Raw genomic sequence first — 19,238 nt, forward strand, 5'->3', positions numbered from 1 at the left:
ATTTTCAACTTCAGTTATTATACAGTTCAAGCTTCTTCCCGCGGTTTCACCCGCTTCCCAAATGGAGACAATAATCCTGTATCCTTTTCCCGGGTCTAAGCTACCTCCGCTTTAATTTTCAGATTAAACGGTTCAGCCATTCTTGAGTTATAAAATATGTAACTAACATGACTTTCTTTTATATATATATAGGTATGTACATAGATTTATTTATTTACTGTACCGTTACTATCAAGTTCTGTTTAATAGATGCGTGCTTAAAGATGTGTCGCTTTTCACAAAATTTAAGTGGACACTCCAAGATTTCCCTCCCATTATTTTTTATATTTTTCTAGATATATTTACCTCGGTAACACTACAAGAGCTTTAAAATATGTTTCAATGTGAATCAGATATGATACATTATGTAATGGAAGTTACAATGTTTTACTAGCAATAAGATGTGAACTCAAACACAACTTTGTCCTTTGTGTATTTATTTAAGACACGACATCGTGCTATCTCATTCAATCTTTTGAAATTGACAGTAAAAGAATAATTAGAATTTTAGGCCTAAATGGTATCTTGTATATAAAAATGAATTGCCTTTCTTTATCTTCTTATATATAATAAAAAATCGGTAAAAAACTTTTAAGTTAAACGGTTTTATCTTATCTGCACTGAAAACTAGAAAATAAAAAAATAGTTACTTACCTGTCAACCTACGTAGGTGGTCCCGGTCATATTAAACTAAAATAAAAACGTGGGGCCCATTAACTATTGCTATAGTACTTTCTTCTAGAGGTATAATAGGTGTGGATTGCATCGACTTACTATAATCGTAACTGGAGATTTTGACAATCAATAATCAGCCGTAGCGGCTTCACCAGCGAACGCCGAGCTCATGATCTACCAAAGTATAAAGATATGCTTTGCCATAGGTAGGATTTCACAGGGGCCCCACGTTTTTATTTTAGTTTAATATGACCGGGACCACCTACGTAGGTTGACAGGTAAGTAACTATTTTTTTATTTTCTAGTTTTCAGTGCAGATAAGATAAAACCGTTTAACTTAAAAGTTTTTTACCGATTTTTTATTTTCTAGTTTTTAGTATTTAATGAAAATGCGTACCGAATATTCCTCATTCTATCTAATTCATTTAGTGTATCATTATTACACGGTCTCTTACCTGACAATTTATTACAATCTAATTCCTCAATACATAGCCCTTCCAGATACTTTTTTTTTAACAACCCCAAAAATCATCACATGACCTCTCCTGCTGTGGGTCAGCAGCGGTGAGGGAGTGTCAGACTCTTGACTAAAAACCGTTTTGTTCCGTCGTAGGCCTTTTATGTACCAGGGCCGCGGTAACTCTTTCGAACAATCTCGCAGCCCAGGCAGGCCTTGGCCCTGTTGGGCCCCGCTGGAGTTACTGACAGTTTTCTACTTGTGAAGCCCTTTCATTTGATACCCGTATTGGTGGGATTGATAAAAAATTGTTATCAGCCATTTGGTAGCGGCGGCCATCTTAGATTTCAATTTTGCATAGTAAATTGTATTCTACTTGTTGAGACCTTTCATTTGATACCCATGTTGATGGGATTGATAAAACCTACGTTATCCGCCATTTTGTAGCGGCCGCCATCTTGGATTTAATTTTTTATAGTATATTGTATTCTGTTTGTTGAGCCCTTTCATTTGATACCCATATTGATGGGATTGATAAAACCTACGTTATCCGCCATCTTAGATTTCAATTTTGCATAGTAAATTGTATTCTACTTGTTGAGACCTATCATTTGATACCCATGTTGATGGGATTTATAAAACTTAAGTTATCCGCCATTTTGTAGAGGCCGCCATCTTGGATTTTAATTTTATATAGTACATTGTATTCTACTGGTTGAGAACTTTCATTTGATACCCATATTGATGGGATTGATAAAACCTACGTTATCCGCCATTTTGTAGCGGCCGCCATCTTGGATTTTAATTTTATATAGTACATTGTATTCTACTGGTTGAGAACTTTCATTTGATACCCATATTGATGGGATTGATAAAACCTACGTTATCCGCCATTTTGTAGCGGCCGCCATCTTGGATTTCAATTTTTTATAGTATATTGTATTCTGCTTGTTGAGCCCTTTCATTTGATACCCATATTGATGGGATTGATAAAATCTACGTTATCCGCCATTTTGTGCCGGCGGCCATATTGGATTTACAATGTTATTGATATTACTATATTGTATTGTCATCGGAATTAAAGGTGTATACAAAATTTCAGATTAATCGGTTGACAGGAAGAGGGTGAAATTTGAATTACTAAATTTGACCCAAGAATGAATAAATAATAAATAAAACAAACGGGGTAAGCTAAATAAAACCGTTTAAAAATGACTTGCTGTTCTTTAGTCTGACTAAAACTCGAGAGTGGTTGGATCAATTTGGCATTTTTTGGTTTTAAAATATTTCAAGAGGTCCGGGGAAGATTTAAAAACGATACGAAATTCGCTGGATCAGCTAGTTTTGCAATAAAACTCACCATAGCGTCCAGCCACTTAACAATGTAAAATACGTATACCTACCTATTGGCTATTTGGTACCTCACATTCTATTGGATACTGATACTTGGACCGATCTAAAGACCAGAAATCGCTTTTCCGTCTTGCTCAGTCTTAGCAGACATCACGGTTCATGAGGTACAGCTTTGGAAACCAGCAGACTGACATTGACATTGGAGTCTTAGTAATAGGGGTCGTTTTTAACCATTATTGGGTCGAAAGTCTAAGAACTGGAAGTAGTAAAGTACCTACAAGTACCTGCACTAATATTAATTCGATTTATTAAATCGATAATAAATAAATGGGTATGCTCCCAGTCGATAGCGATGGGGATAATTTTTTTAGGCCTTTTTTTTTTCTTTTAGTAATGAATTAGTTTTTTTTTTAATTTATTTATTGTAAATATATTGTCTAACAACTAATTCTAATATAGAATAAAGAGCGTTACAGCACCGAAGGAAAGTATCTACAGATTAGTTTATTATATTAATTTTAATACCATGAAATAAACTCTTAATAAAATGTAATAAATTACGTATTTGTAATTAGCGTTTTACGGTGTACAATACACAATATTACCTTTTTTTTAAGGTATCGCTCAATGTCCATTTTAACAAATGCTAGACAAAGTTTATGATTCTAGGTCAACAGAATAATTATGTATACTGAAGGTTTTGATTCCCTAACTGAGTATCGAAAATATATGTATGTATTTTGTTTTTTTACAGACCCAAGTCTTAAGAACTGGCGGTGAATATATACTCTCAGATCAGGGAACTCATGCAGCACTGGACGTTTCTTAGGCTGTAACGACGACCAAAATGTGTGATTGTGAAGGATTGCTACCGACCTCATCTCTACCCGTTCCTGTGCAAAGGAGGTAAAAGACAAAAGACAGGGGATGTGGATAACGCAGTGATCTTTGGATTTGTTCCTTGAGTGGACCGAAACACTAGAAATCAAGGACTGGGCACTAATATGCAGATAAAGAAGATACCAACTCGATCAAAACCATCAACTGTTCTAAACCACTATTGCAAAACTATAAAATTACTGCGCGCGCATCGTGACGTTCCCTAGATTCCGACGTTACGGACTTTTCGTGAATGAATCCGGGTGGTATTAAAATATAAGACGTTATCACTTTTTTTTAAAATGCCAACCATTGAGTCAACTTTTGCCTGACTGGTTTAGTCTACAGTGTGCGGATACTCTAGAGGCATTCACTGCATAAATAAATAAAAAAATAAGTAAAAACACGCTCTTATAAATGTACGGTCAAAGTTCATTACAAGATCTTTCTAAGAAGTATGTATTTATAACCACACGGCTGTGATACGATAGTCGGTTATGCAATGCCCACGCCTATCTTTCAGCTTCATCACCAGATTATTTCGATAGTTCTATATTATTTTATTGTCATCATAGATAAACACAACTGTACATTTTCAGGAAGCTAAAATAATTTACCTTAGATGACCAAGACCATGTCCAAGACAATATTATTGGAATGTGAACAAAACTATCGATATAGTCACAAAATATTGATTTATTATTACAATTTTATTTTGATTATCGGTCAGTGAGTGACAAAATGATGTAACTTTGATCGCACATAAGTCATAACTCATAATTATTTATTCAAATGTCTTGTAATTTTGAGACTGAGCTTGCTCTAATACTTACTCTTGGTCATCGAAAACCTAAACTCCTAGCTTTGTCCACATGAATGATACAGGGTGGTGAAATAGCCGCGAAACGCTTCGAGAAAAGGATGGTACGGCCGTGCCCGCTTTGCTCGAGTCTTGGCTGGGGCACTGCCGGGCCCCCAGATTTGACTTTACATAGAATAAAAGTGTGTGCCCATTTTGATAAATGACACGTCGTTAATTCGAATATATTGAATGCACTTATATTTTGGGAAGTAAAAAAAATATCGACGGACTACTTTAAGTGGGATGCCGTTTTCAATCAATCGGAATTATCGTTTAGAACTAGAGAGGGGGCAAAATGTGCGTCTGAAAACCACATTGCACACCACTAAGCTTTTTAAAACTACCACAAACGACTAAACTGGAAAGAGTAGGTACTCTTTTCACTTTTTCCAACAATTTTTATTCAATCGCCATCTGCAATTAAAATCTTTATTTTAAAATCTTTATTTAAAAATTAGGGTCCAGTAAAAAGTTAAGAGATTATTCAATGTAATCGGGAACGATTCTCACTTTTCTACAGAAATCATGTTGGTGCAGACTGCAGATACTTCTATCACTACAGATAATAAGAAAAAAAATCAAAACAGACCTAGAGTACGAGTATATTAAAGATCAGCTCATCAAAAATACCTAGTATGCGGTTTTTAGGGGTTCCGTACCCAAAGGGTAAAACGGGACCCCATTGTTTTCGCTCCTCTGTCCGTCCGTCCGTCCGTCTGTCACCAGGCTGTAACTCATGAACCGTGATAGTTAGAGAGCTGAAATTTTCACAGACGATGTATTTCTGAATTTAATAAATATTTTGGGGGGCTTCCATACAACAAACGTGATTTTTTTGGCCGTTTTCTAAATAATGGTACGGAACCCTTCGTGCGGGAGTCCGACTCGCACTTGGCCAGTTTTTACTTATTAGCTGTTTTCCTGCGGTTTCACTCGTGGGAACTACTTACGGCCTATAAGGGGATAAAAAATGACAATGTTACTCGGAGATGATGTAGTAATTTCGGAAGATCAAAAAAGTTTTCCCTTTTATTATATTAGGTAGTAGCAGGTTTTGAAGCAATACATTGATTATGCTTAGGATAATTTAAAGACATATTTATTAACATAATTTTGTAGTTTGAAGTTTAATTCCCATAAATGCGACCTGAATTAATTCTGACTGGACTCTTGCGCCAACAGTCCCCCAACAGCGAATTTTATATTTTTTTCATTTATAATACCTATCTATATATTTTTCTGAAGCCTAGTGCCCAACTTACATAGGGGAGCCGTACGATCACGTCGATGGAAAAGCAACTCGAAAATGCTCGGCGGTTTTGACGTTTAGTTTACAAGTGTACCTCTAGATGTTTAAAATGGTCTAAATTAATTCAATATTGGAAAACAGACCTTTGTATTCTATAAAAAAGTATGTGATTCCTGCTTCAATTACATTATAAATATTTGTAAATAGTTTTTAATTCACTTTACCTTTTTATTTTTAGTTCATTAAAATTACTATACTGAATCAAACCGTAGCCGCGTAGGTCCGTACCGTACAGTTAACCGTTGGTCAACCTATATGTAGGTACCTTATAGAATAGTTGAAGTTATTATGTAGCCCAATCTTTGAACGTAAATAAAATAGCAAGGTATTATCATTTTGTATGCCTGAAGTCCAGATCTGCGGAATTTAGAAGAGATGTTCTATTTTCAAACTGACTAAGAGCGACCACAGACAAACTTATTTTTCATGAATTTCGAATAGCAACTGACAAGCATGCATAGGCAGGAAGAAATGGTGCCATAAGGCCGATAGGTCAGGCGCCTTCTTCTAGATCAAATGACATAAGATGTTACGTATGGAGGGTTACCTACATAACTATAGATTATTTATTTAGGGTTTTACAAAAATAGTTGGATGCAGAACTAATGCGTAACAAAGAGCTTATTTACCGATGTACTATGACGATAAGATATGCTGATATGGGGAGGATTAAAGTTTGACGTTAAAAAAGTACTGTTTAGCAGGCAAGTTTGAATAAATGACTTTGAGTTTGATTAGAGAATTGCTTCTGATTTCTAGAAACCACGTGTTCGTTCGGTTCCTTTTCATTCTTGCGAATGTTCTGGAAATTAATCTGATTATTTAATTAAAATTTGAGTTTGGGTAGGCTTACGTGTGTATCATATATATTCTGGTGGACTGAGCTGTCTGCGGATTTAGTTACCTACATATTGAGAAACAACAGCACCTCCCAGGAGTTAGGTGCGAAAATATGTTTAATATGTGGACAAATAAATGCATGCATGCAAGAAAATATTTGCATTGGATAGGCTCCGAAACAACTGAACGGATTGAAAAAAAAAATTGTGAAGCTACTCTGCCGCAACAAAGCAAAATCTAACAAAACGGCAAAACACCCTGAAACCAGTGAAATAACTACGCCTTCGTTCCAACCAAAAACAGTCGAGAAACTGAAAATCGACACAAAGTAGAAATATATCTTAAAATAGAGACGACTTGATATAACAGTGAACGTGCAACAGAAAGTACATAGGCATAAAACGAAAAAGTGGATCACTGCACTGACAATATTAACTAGGTGCTTACATATTGGAAGGGAAATTGAATGGACAATCTTAATGCTTTTATCATTAGCATTGCGACATCGATTCCTCTTTTGAATTGTGAATACTTTCATTCTATGTCCAAAACGTAGGTCTTCTATCGCACACAAACAACCGAAGTGATTTTCTTCTGGATATCTATATATATATATAAATAAAACCCGCTTTCCGTTGTCACGACATAACATGAAAACGGCTTGACCGATTTGGCTGAAAATTAGAGGGGTAACTTAGATCCGGGAGAAGGTTTTAGGATAGTTTTTGTCACCATCCGGCTACGGGACACGGGTGAAACCGCGGGCGAAAGCTAGTAACCAAAAAATGGAATAATTCCTAAAAAAAATAAATACTTTTACAAAGCCGGGAAGCGACGCTAGTTGATCCTATTTTAGTCATGTCTAACTACTTACATACGGTTCAGTATATCTGTGGTTTTTGCCGAACGCTCTCAGATGCTATGCTATTCAAATCTTGCCTTATCATATCAATGCATAGCATGGCGCAAACTAAAATAAATCATTGTTTAAATACCATACATTCTTTCGTAATTTTGAATTCAAGCATCATATGAAAAAAAATGGAATTGCTTGATTAAATGAGGCAGACAAAAATATAGTAATATTCACGGATATAAAAGTAAATCAGTACCCATTACAATTCATTTTTTAAATTACTCTTAGGGCGAACATGACCCTTAGTAGGTAAATGTAACTTTTATAAGATACCATCCTGATCAAGTACTTAAATGACTTATTTGTTCAGGTTTATTTTTCTTGCCGATACGTACTTACCACTAAACTTACCTTACGTCCAGTTTTACTTGTCCTCTAATACCCTTGGTCCTGAGGTGTTCTATAGCATCATTGTGCAATTAACTGTTTGTCAATGGTTCCACATCATTCTAATCTAACTTGTGTTTCTGTGTGTGTATGTGTACTTGAGTTTTGTTTTGTTTTCATTAAGAATTTGGATAGGTGTCAAGTAATACCATATTTAAAAATAAAAATGTAAAAACAATAGTCCAACATTCTGATTTCAAAATGCTTTAAATTATCTTTCTATAAAAGCTGGCATCAATTAACTAGCGTTATTAAAAACAATATAATCTCTAGGAGTTATAGTTAATCAACTGCTGTGTTTAGTTACGACAGTAACAAAAAAAACATGTGACTAATTAAATCACCACTGTGATTGGAATGGCATGAAGAGAGAAAAAATAGAAGTTTAGATAGAGTTGTGCCAGTCGGATGAAAGAAAGCAACCAAAGCAACCTCGCTATCCATCACGGTACTTGCTGGACACGACAGCATACGCTTACTGTTAAATATAGCTCAAGTTCAACTGTCTGATGGATAACAGGCACTAAGTGTAAGTGCGTCGTGTTTAATGTAAGATGATAGTACCTCTACTCTACCTACGGCTGCTACGAGCATGTCACAATAGAGAGTTTGAAGATTGTTTTGTTGTGTATAGAATAATGCGAAATTATTATTAATTTATAGCATTTATTAAACAGATTTCACATAAAGGTAACATACAAAATTTTTATGTCATAAATATATTATTAAATAATCTAAGAATTCATTTAGTCATAAAATACTGCCACGCCTAATAACTTAATACAATTAGGTGAAACATACAACACATTTTAATTTTAACAATATCGTGCACTTAAAAACAAACTAAGTTAAAGATCACTGTAACGTTAAACTATAAAATCTCATTCAATTTGGATTTGTACTTGCAAAAAAATTAGGTCATCAACATAGGCAGTGTTGTCAAAACATAGAAACTGGCAAGGCAAGTAATGCGTGCGTACTTTAAGTCGTTTGAGTGGTGAGCCGCAAGGGTGAGCGACTTAGTACACTAACTTTATGTTTCTTTGTCATAGAAGAGTTGACAGCGGAACTATAGGCATGGCAAGATACAACCACGAGTAACTTTGTGGTCCGCGAGAACGACCCGGCTTCCCCTACACCCGCTATCGCAAACCTTGACATCGACATACTAGATCGCCGTGACACCGACAAAGTTAGTCGCAGCTGTTAGGTAACGTCAGGAGGCGCGGGTCCGCACCCCTCGTGCAGCAATGTTAGGGCTCACTGATCTTAAACATTATGCCAAAATCTAAATCGGACAATACAAACAGTGATTCATGCTTAGACAAGGTGAAACTTGAAGCGGGGACTTTTATACAGATGATTCTTCGGAGGTCTTTGATATTTACATGGTGAATACCTTTTACTTGACCACAGTACACGCGACAAGTCCCAGATTCAATAACTATCTGATAAACTGCACCTCAAATGAAATGACCTTTGCAAAAGATGAACATAATTGAGATCATTTTCATAAGATACACAGGTTAGCATTGCTATTTCGTAGAAACTTACTAAAAATATGTAATCTGGTGCACTAACAGCATTTTAGTTGCTGCTGATGCAAAAGCTCAGTAGTGAGTTTATACAGAATAGCTAGACAGATCTCAACACAAAAAGCGTAAAACGTTTTTACTAATTATGGTTAATAAGGCCAAATAAATAATTCATTAACTTTAGCAGGCTTATCATTATTATAAATGAGTATTGGGTGAAAAATACATTTGATGTTTTGTTGAGAGACGCGTCTTCGTTTTGTAACGCAATTTCAGTCTAATATACAGTATAATCGTTCAAAGTATACATTTACATTTAGTAAACATCGTAGCGGTAAAAGCAAAACAAAACAGTCGTAAAATGTCTTGTGTTCATGTTAATCACAGTTACGTGTGTCCAACTATTTAGTAGCTCCTGGTCGATGCTCGCCGGGTCCGCCTGTCGCCTGCCTCGGGGTAAGACTAGGACTATTTACACAAAAAGCTTAAATATACAGCGATGTTAGATGCGGAAATTCGCCCAAATAGTACTACAAGTTAAATTTACAATCGAGTCGATTTGCAATTCATGTTAGGGTTTGCGATTGTTGCGCTGTCGTGGTGTGACGGAGGTGCCATTTCAAGCTACGTTACGGAAGAAATGTACATATTCTGTACATTGTTGTACGCAAAAAAGATGTTTGCTTTATATTCCGTTCACTGCCAGGAAGCTGAGCCTCTGGTAGTTAACTTTTCACAAAAAGAACTGGTTGATTTACTTGTTTAGATACATTTAAAATTAATATCGGTCATTCTTTTAAGTGACAAAATCTAGCGCATGATAATTTTGTACCCTGATTATAATTAGATAGGAAACGTTTAGACACAGGAAAACCTTAAAGAGATTGACTAGAATTTAAATGAAGACCAGCAAAGTTAAAAGATTTCAATACTTTTATTATAAAAGAAGAAAATTTTAACTCTTTATGAGTCATATAAAAAGAAGAAGAATACTTTCCTTAGAATTAAAACGAAAATTAATTCATTACCTAGTCATATTTCAAGATCAAAATAAGCATGCCCAAACGAACTGCACCCCATTCGTTTTTCATTTTAAAAGAATGAACAATATGAATAAAATCTGGTAAATACATTGTAAGCTGTGATTTTTATCGATAAGTATCATAATCAACAGGCAACAATTCTGTTCCTGTCAAAATTACAAGTTTTGCGTACAAGCTTGAACATTTCTTCAATTCCATAACTAAAAGCACACCTCCGTGGTACAGCAGCAACCCTCGTGACGTGTCAGACTGCGCGGCCTATCGGTTGCCTCATGGGCTAGGTCGGTAGGATATTGGTAGGTTCACTCGCGGTAGTTTGTGTCATTTTGTCAAGATGGTGATCATGGGGGTGTGTCTATTAAGCGGACGTAAGTCGTTATACTGCGGTAACCGCTACGATTTTAAAGCCATTTAATTTAATACTATACTCGCATGTCAACTTTCAGTGTTTAATTCTATGTAGTAGTTTTCACCCGATCTCAAAGTGATATAAAGATGAAACAAAGAAACACTACATTAATGGATTAAAAGTGCGCGACGCGAGCTCGCTGCCTGTATCTATGTCTTACTTTTGACGACTAGCTTAGCCGATGTCTCGACTTGGCCGGCGGCTGTGGTGGCCCGGCAAGTGAAGGTTCCAGTATCCTCCTCGTACGTGTTGCCGATTAGCAACACGGCGTTGTTGCCTTCGTGGATCATCTGGAGAACACAACAAAATAGGCATTTATACTACCTGTAACATGACCTATCGTGCCAGACTTAGCATGCAGTAACAAGTGGTTGAACTAAAATTGCAGTTGTAAACTGGAGTTAAAATAAATACCTATTTGATTAAAACTACTTATCGTGAAAGAACTCTTTTAACAATGTTAACAGTATTTTTTTATTTACCTGGAAGTCCGGCGTTTCAGGGATAAGAGCACCTTCTCGAAGCCACTGAATCGTCGGTTTGACTTTGCTGGTTATTTGAGTTTTGAATTGTGCTGGCTGTCCTTCATAAACAACCAGATCTCGTAGAGGTGTTAAAGTTGGCAGATTATCGGCCTGATCAGGCTGAGTTACTTTAAGTTTTGCGGCAACAGTCACTCGGCCAGCCGAGTTGTAAGCAACGCATTTATAGTCACCCTCGTCTTCAGGGAACGCTTCAGATATGCGAAGAGTGTATTCGTCCGCAGTGCGTGACATTTGGAAGTACTTCGACGGCTTAATCAATTTTTCGCCTTTGAACCACTGGACTGTAGGCGCCGGCTTACCAACGATCTTGCAACTGAATTCAATGGCTTGACCTTCAGCAACAACCTTATCTTTCAGGGGTTCAATAATTTCAGGAGGCGCGTTAGCGGCTTTAGTTTGAGGTTTTGGTTTTTCTTTGGTAGCAGGGGCATTAACGGAACACTCAGCGTCACACCGTGCCTCTCCAGCGCTGTTTATAGCAACACACTCATATTTACCCGAATCTTGGGGATAAGCTTCAAGAATAAGAAGGGTGTATGTGCCATCTTCTTCTAGTATTTTGTTTCTGATATCCGGCTGAACTTTCTTTCCGTTCTTCAGCCAGTAAACATCAATAGGCTTTGTTCCAGTCACTTTGGTATCAAACCTGACTAGTTGACCGGCTGTCACATTAACGTTTTGAGCTGTTAAAGTGAAACTTGGTGGTGCAACTCCACCCCTTCCTTGCTTTCTGCGCTCTTCTACAACTAAGTTAGCGCTACATTTAGCAGTTCCTCCGCGGTTTTCAGCCACAGCTGCAAACACAGCAGAGTCTTCAACGAAAACTTGCCTGATGATAAGAATGGATTTGGTGCTAAATGTGTGGATCTGGAAGTCAGCGGAGTTTTTAATGGGGAAGTTCTCCCTGTACCACTTGATGGTCGGCAGTGGGTCTCCATCGAATTCTACTTCGAACCTGGCTTGTTCGTGTTCGAACACACGGCAAGGTTGCATTTTCTTAGTAAATACTGGAGGCTTGCTAGGCTTCACAGGTCCTTCCACTACTCTTTCCTGTGTCTGAGCTTTATGTTCCATTTCAGTTGTTTCAGTAGAAGTAATCTTACGTGTTATTTCTGTATCTCCGACCACTTCCTTCTGAATTTGTTTCTGTTTGGCAACATGTACTTCTTTTCCATGAACGGTAGATTCAGATGGGCCTGGCGGAATTCTAGGCTTCGCTACTTTCTTCTGCTGTACTTGTTCAGTTGTAACTTCAGTTTGTTCCCTGTAATAAATAAAAATGTACATAACCGTAGTGACCTAATTTCGATATATTTAAATATTTATAATGCAAGAACTACTTACAGGGTGTCCTCGTATCTTTGAGCCATGCCCTTGGCAATAGAACTACTAGCGATCTTTTCCCCAGGAATAGCATATTGATGAGTGGATTCTCTAAATCGACTTTCCTTAATAACCTGCTCATTTTCGAGTTCCTGCAGTTTATTGTAATACTCTTCACTCTTCTTCTTCTTGACAGTCTGTTGCCATTCTGTTTCCGGCTCTTTGATGACCTTCGGTTTCAACTCAGGCCTGTGGTCAATAACTCCCTGTCGTTGCAAAACTTGCCTTTCCTCAAACGTTTTCTCTAATTCTGTTTCAGAGCGCTGATACTGTGTAGTTTCATCGTACCATGCTGTGTATGAAAATAATGTTTTAATATGATTTCCACAATGATTGTTAAAATATTTTCAAGACATACCTCTCCCAGAATCCGTTGGCAAAGCTGGCAGAAGCAATTGGTTTAGCTGCACTCCTTTTGGACAAATAAAGGGAAGGTAACGGGAAGCTGGGGGGTATTTTTTGTGCTTAAGCGGTTTGTTGTTGTGTGCGTGGTTTGGTCATGTATGTTAGTGCAGTATAAGCTGTTTCTGGTATGTATTTATAATTCTCAATACACTTTATGTTTATTGGGTATTGTTAACTGCAAATTAAGCGTAATGTCTCTACCCAAATGTGTGTAACTTACGTCGTGGAGCATTCTTTAGAACCCCTCTGTAGTCGTCGTGTCTCGGAATAACTTTAAGTTCAGTCGTGGCCAAAGCTTCGCCTGCTGAACTCCTAGCAATAACTTCGATTTTACCAGTGTCGTATTGCCTTGTCTTAGGAATATCGAAATGATACATTCCATCGTACGTCAGTTTGTATCTAGAACCCTGAAATGGACATCAAATGTTTTAGTAACAGTACTTTTTGGGAATTATTAGAAGAGTAATAATGTCGTGATAAATACATTAACGATGGTGTTGCCATTGATGAGCCACATCACTCGTGGTTTGGGGTGTCCGGTGACTCGGCAGCAGAAACGAGCCCATTCGCCTTCCTCGACGGTCACTGGGTCTGGACGGCTTACAAAGACTGGCGGTGATCGAGCCTTTGTCTCTTCTGCTGCTTCTTCAGGTACCCTAAAAGTATATTTTATGCGTTAATTTAAGTTCTTATTGGTATGTTTTCTTCTCATTATAATTCGTTTGAAATCAAAAAAACTTACATTTGCCAAGCGGCTTCCATTTCTCTTATTTTCTCAATACTCTTCATGTGCTTAGGTAATTGAGAATCATAAACAATACCAGGTTTACCAGCTGTTTTGATAACAGCTCGGGTTTCATCCATACCGTACAGGTTGGTTGCACGGCAAAGGTATTCACCACTGTCTTCAGGATAAACCCAGCCAAAGTTCATAGCCACGTAACCAAAGTCGTAAATAGGCGTGAATCGGTTCTCTGCAAAAACAAATGTTTTTGGGAAATGAAAGAAAATATATTAACAATATGCCTTACTAAAATATACCTAATGCATAAGGTTATATATAGATTTGTAAAAATACTAACTACATATCACGTAAACTTACTGTGCAATAAGGGTTTTCCATTGAAGAACCATTCCACTTTCATGTTAGGATCACCAACAGGAGCTAACTGGCACTCAAACTTCGTGGACTCCATTTCCACCAAGGTTGTTTGGCTTTCAATCTGGGTTACAAAGCGTGGCGGCTGTTTCTTGTCAGCATCATATAAGTCATCTTCAGTCAAGAAAATTTCTGAAGTATACTTCTTAATGGTGGCTTCCATCTGAGTGAGTGCCTCCGATTTCTTCATTCCTCGTGGTACTTGATTTTGCAGGATAATATCCGGTAGTTCTGTCAAATGAAATAAATAAAAATAAGGAATCGCAATATCTTACCATTATTTAAATCGTTACACATTTTTATTTCTCCTATACTTACGTTTACAAGACACTGTAGCTCTAGTGAAATCTTCGCCAATATCATTTACTGCACGGCATACGTATTCACCCGAGTCTTCAGCATAAACGTACAAAATGTCAAGTGAAACGAAACCCATATCATAAACAGTGCGGTACCTATGGCCAGAAGGCAAAAGCTTGCCATTACGGTACCATTCGATACGCAATTTCGGGTCTTCTTTAGGTTCCACGCGACATTCAAATCGTACGCTTTCTGATTCTTCAACTGTGTGCGACTGGATCTGAGTGATGAACTTAGGCGGGCTGCTTATAACAGGTTCTTCCTTTGGTGCATCACTAACACGGCCCCTTTCAAGCTCCTTGATCTTCTCTCCGCTCATACCTTGTGGAAGCTGGGACTCTAATACAATATCACGCTTAGCACTGCAGGTGATCTTAGCAGTAGTGGTTGCGGAACCCCATTTGTTGGTAGCGCGACAAGTATACTCTCCAGCATCACGAGCATAAATATAGTCGATGTCCAGAGCGATAAATCCGAAATCATTGAGCATATGAACTCGCGATCCGGTTGCGAAAGGTCGGCCATTGTAGAACCAATCAATTCTCATAGTGGGATCACCAACTGGTTCAACACGACAGTCGAAGTGAATCGGTCCACCTTCAGGGACATCAATGTTGTCTTTGATTTCTACGATAAACTTAGGTGGGTTGGGCTTTTCATCTTCAACTGTAATTTCTTCACGCTTGTGCAGAGTCTCCTCCAATTTCTGGATGCTCTCAGTACCAGACTTGAAGTGAGATGGTAATTGTGGTTCCAAAATGATACCTTGTCTTCCCTTGACTTGTAGTTTGCAAGAAACAGTTGCTTCTCCATGTCGGTTGGTGGCCTTGCAGGTGTAGAGACCTGCGTCACGTTGGTATACACCACCAATTTCCAATATTACGAATCCGAAATCATTAATGGTCTTTACTCTAGATCCGGTGAGAAGTGGCTTTCCATTATGGAACCATTCTACTCTCATACTCGAATCATTAACAGGAATAAGACGGCACTCAAAGTGAGCCGAAGAATTTTCTGATAAAATGAGGTCTGAAGGTGTAGTGGTGAATTCAGGAGGATTACCAGTCTCAGCTTCTGGAGTCATGGAGTCTACAGTACCAGTGTAGCCTTCAAGGGCCGCAATTTTATCAATGGTTCCTTCCATGCCTTTGGGTAATTGTGATTCCAGAATAATGTTTCGCTTTCCTTGTACTTTCATTGTGGCTGTTGTAACTGCCTCTCCATAATTGTTGTATGCCCTGCATAAGTATTCACCAGAATCTTCAGGGTAAGTTGGAGAAATTTCAAGGATGACAAAACCAAAGTCGCAGAAGGTTCTGAACCTGGAACCAGCCTTAAGTGACTTTCCATTCCAGTACCACTCCACCTACAAAATGAATAAATCTTATATTACAATAAAAAACAACAGAACATAAACTCTATATTTTAAAAGGTTGGGTAAAATTGTGGAAACAATTTTATATGAACAACATTATGGATCTAACCTTTAAGTTAGGGTCATCAGTTGGTGTTAATCTCGCTTCAAAGTGTGCATTTTCTCCTTCCCGAAGGTTATCGATGTTTGAAAGCGGCACTGTGAAGACGGGAGCTTTACCCCGTTCCTCTTCTTCCTTGACATCTTTTCTGCGTATCATGGAGTCTTCGAGAGTCTGCAGTTTTTCCAACCCACCTTCCATGCCCTATAAATAAAAAAAATAATTATTGAGTTATAGATGTGTAAATAGTTTCGAATTAACTATAAATAAAAATGTCTAAAGTTACTTTAATCTGTATTTATTTAATTGTACTTACCCGCGGTAGTTGCGAGTCCAAGATTAAATTCTCCTTTGAAGTACATTTCAACGTAGCCTTTGTAGAATCGCGTCCGAGCTTATTAGTAGCCACACACTCGTATACACCTGAGTTTTCTTCATAGCAGTAAAGAATATCCAATATAACAATTCCGAAGTCATGGAAAGTCCTGTACCTGTGACCATGAGGCAATTTCTTGCCATTGTAGAACCATTCAACTTTTAGGTCTGGATCATCAACTGGCACAAGTCTAGCCTCAAAGTGTGCACTTTGACCTTCTGCTAACTTAGTCACGTCTTGAATTTGAGTAATGAACTTAGGTGGCACAGCTGATGCAGGCGCAGGCGCTTGCTGTTGCATTCCTTGTAGGCTTTCCAATTCCCTGATTTTAGCCAAAGAATCAGGCTGTAAGCTATCGAGATAAACTCCACCCCTTCCGAAGCAAGTTATATTAGCCTTAGTGAAGTCTTCGCCGTACTTGTTATACGCACGGCAAACGTATTCACCAGTATCATGGTTTTGAGTGTATGCAATATCAAGGACAACAAAACCAAAGTCTGAAACCGTTTTAATTCTAGTAGAGTGGCGCAGAGGTTGGCCGTTATGATACCATTCAATTTTCAAGTCTGGGTCGTCAACCGGCACAACTGTGCATTCAAAGTGAGCCGATTGACCATCCTTCAAACCTTCAATGTTTTTAATATGAGTGGTAAATCTTGGTTTCTGTCCTTTGCTCTTGTCAACACATTCCAACTTGACGCTTATTTCCGCTTGTCCCCATCTGTTGGTTGCTCGGCATGAGTACACTCCCGAATCAGTTGTCTTAGTTCCAAGGATTTCAAGTACAACCATACCGAAGGCATAAACTGTACGAATGCGATGACTAGCTTCAATAGATTTTCCATTGTAGAACCACTCAATGACCATACTTTGATCTCCTGTTGGAATGAGAGATGCTTCATAGTGGGCAATCTGTCCCTCACTAATGTCGACAATATCTTGGAATACGGTTGTGAATTCTGGAGGTCTTCCAGTGTCATCATCAGGTTTCTGACCTGGCTCTCTACGCAGAGACTCCTCCAAGTTTTGTATCTTTTCCAATCCTTCAGTGCCTTTAGGATGTTGTGTTCTCTCAATAAGGTTTTCTTTGCTAGTACAGAACACGGTTGATGATGTAAAGGCTTCACCCCTCTTATTGTAAGCCTTACAAGTGTAAATTCCGCTGTCTCTCTCATACACATCAGTCAAGTCCAAAGTTACAAAGCCAAAATCGCTTGTAAGCTTGAATCTTGAACCTTGTTCTAAAACTTTTCCGTTAAAGTACCATTCAATTCTGAGGTTGGGATCATTCTTTGGTTCAACCTGTCCTTCGAGGTGAAGGGCTTGTCCTTCAATTAATTGATTTTCTGCGGCTACAGGTACCACCCATTCCGGTTTCGGGTACTCTACATCAGGTACAGATGTTCTCCTAGATTTTGACAAACGTGCTTCTTCTGCCTGTTCAACTGCTTCCAATCCAGCCTTTCCTTGAGGGTGCTGAGTATCGAAATATATGTTTTTATCTCCAGTACATCTTAGCGAGCCTGATGTAGTTGCAGAACCCTTGCTGTTAGTAGCCTTACATGTGTAAATACCAGAATCTTCTTCGTAAGTGTGAGTAATATCAAGAGACACATAGCTGAAATCGTGTGTACTCTTATATCTCGAACCGGATGGTAGCGGTTTATTGTTGAAGAACCATTCAATCTTAAGTGTAGGATCCCTAGAAGGCTCAACGTTACATTCGAAGTGTATATTTTCACCTTCTTTGCATAGAATATTGTTCAGATGAGATATAAATACGGGTATTTCATATACAGGTTCAGGGGCCTCCGGTTTGCCAGCTTTAGGCTGTTCAAGAGCACCTATCCTATCCAAAGATTCAGGGTGAAGCGTTTCACCAAGTAGCCAGTGGCGATCTTCTATTTTAATGGAAGCGGTTGATACAGCTTCTCCCATTAAGTTGGTTGCTTTGCAGGTGTAAATTCCAGAATCGTCGATCCTAACACTGTTGATGGAAAGAGTTACCAAACCAAAATCGAATGTACTCTTTAATCTTGAGCCGGTTGTGAGAGACATACCATTCTTGAACCATTCAATTCTGAGGTTAGGGTCAGTTCGTGGTTCTACTTGGGCTTCTAAGTAAACGTGCTGTCCTTCAACGAGTTTATCATAGCTCTTAAGATGTGTGGTGAAGATTGGTGCCTGTTGAACGCCTGAGTCCACAAACATCTCCGGTACTTTGTTCATGGCGGCTTCCTTCAATTGAATTTGCTCCCAAGCTTCAGGTCTCATTGTCTGATCTACAATGGTTGACTTTGTCTTGATCTTCAGAGAAGCAGAAGATACTGTGCTGCCAGCTTTGTTTATCGCTTTGCACATGTAAAGGCCAGCGTCTTCGGCTACTACCGAATTAATGTCTAAAGTGACAAATCCGAAATCATGAGTGGTACGGAATCTGGAACCTGCAATTAAGATGTAAACGTTTAGTATTTTTTTAATTCATAAAATGATATTGAACTTTATAGCCAGATATTTGTGAGAATCTTACCCATTTTGAGTTCTACTCCATTGATGTACCACTCAAATCTTAAGCTTGGGTCACCAACAGGCACTACTCGTGCTTCGTAATGAGCATGCTGTCCCTCCCATAATTCCGAGGGTCCCGTAAGTACTTGGGTAAAGATAGGCTTTTCAAACTCGCGTTCAGGCTCATCAGGCCTTCTTTGCTGTGGTTGTTCAAGTTGCTGGATTTTCTTCATACCCTCTGGATGTTGTGTATCCATTTGAATGGCTGCCTTTGCTGTAAAACAAATAAATTATTAGAATACATATTCATAGGCATTCACGTT

At 38.2% G+C, this 19,238-nt stretch overlaps 1 protein-coding gene across 3 annotated transcripts in view; it reads right to left on the reverse strand.

The window, feature by feature from the left end:
* The window catches only part of LOC124644798 (titin), a 105,489-nt gene that overhangs the window by 65,651 nt on the left and 20,600 nt on the right, over positions 1-19,238 (reverse strand). For all 3 annotated transcript variants that reach the window (XM_047184369.1, XM_047184370.1, XM_047184368.1), the window contains exons 11-21: positions 18,938-19,189; positions 16,348-18,851; positions 16,041-16,235; positions 14,515-15,922; positions 14,140-14,427; positions 13,780-14,011; positions 13,522-13,693; positions 13,258-13,444; positions 12,594-12,924; positions 11,187-12,513; positions 10,865-10,994 (exon numbers count right to left, since the gene is read on the reverse strand). In XM_047184369.1, coding sequence (XP_047040325.1) covers positions 10,865-10,994; positions 11,187-12,513; positions 12,594-12,924; positions 13,258-13,444; positions 13,522-13,693; positions 13,780-14,011; positions 14,140-14,427; positions 14,515-15,922; positions 16,041-16,235; positions 16,348-18,851; positions 18,938-19,189 — 7,026 coding nt within the window. The remainder of the gene's footprint in view (positions 1-10,864; positions 10,995-11,186; positions 12,514-12,593; positions 12,925-13,257; positions 13,445-13,521; positions 13,694-13,779; positions 14,012-14,139; positions 14,428-14,514; positions 15,923-16,040; positions 16,236-16,347; positions 18,852-18,937; positions 19,190-19,238) is intronic.

The sequence above is a fragment of the Helicoverpa zea genome, chromosome 31 (assembly GCF_022581195.2).
Source record: "Helicoverpa zea isolate HzStark_Cry1AcR chromosome 31, ilHelZeax1.1, whole genome shotgun sequence".
Lineage (NCBI taxonomy): Eukaryota > Metazoa > Arthropoda > Insecta > Lepidoptera > Noctuidae > Helicoverpa > Helicoverpa zea.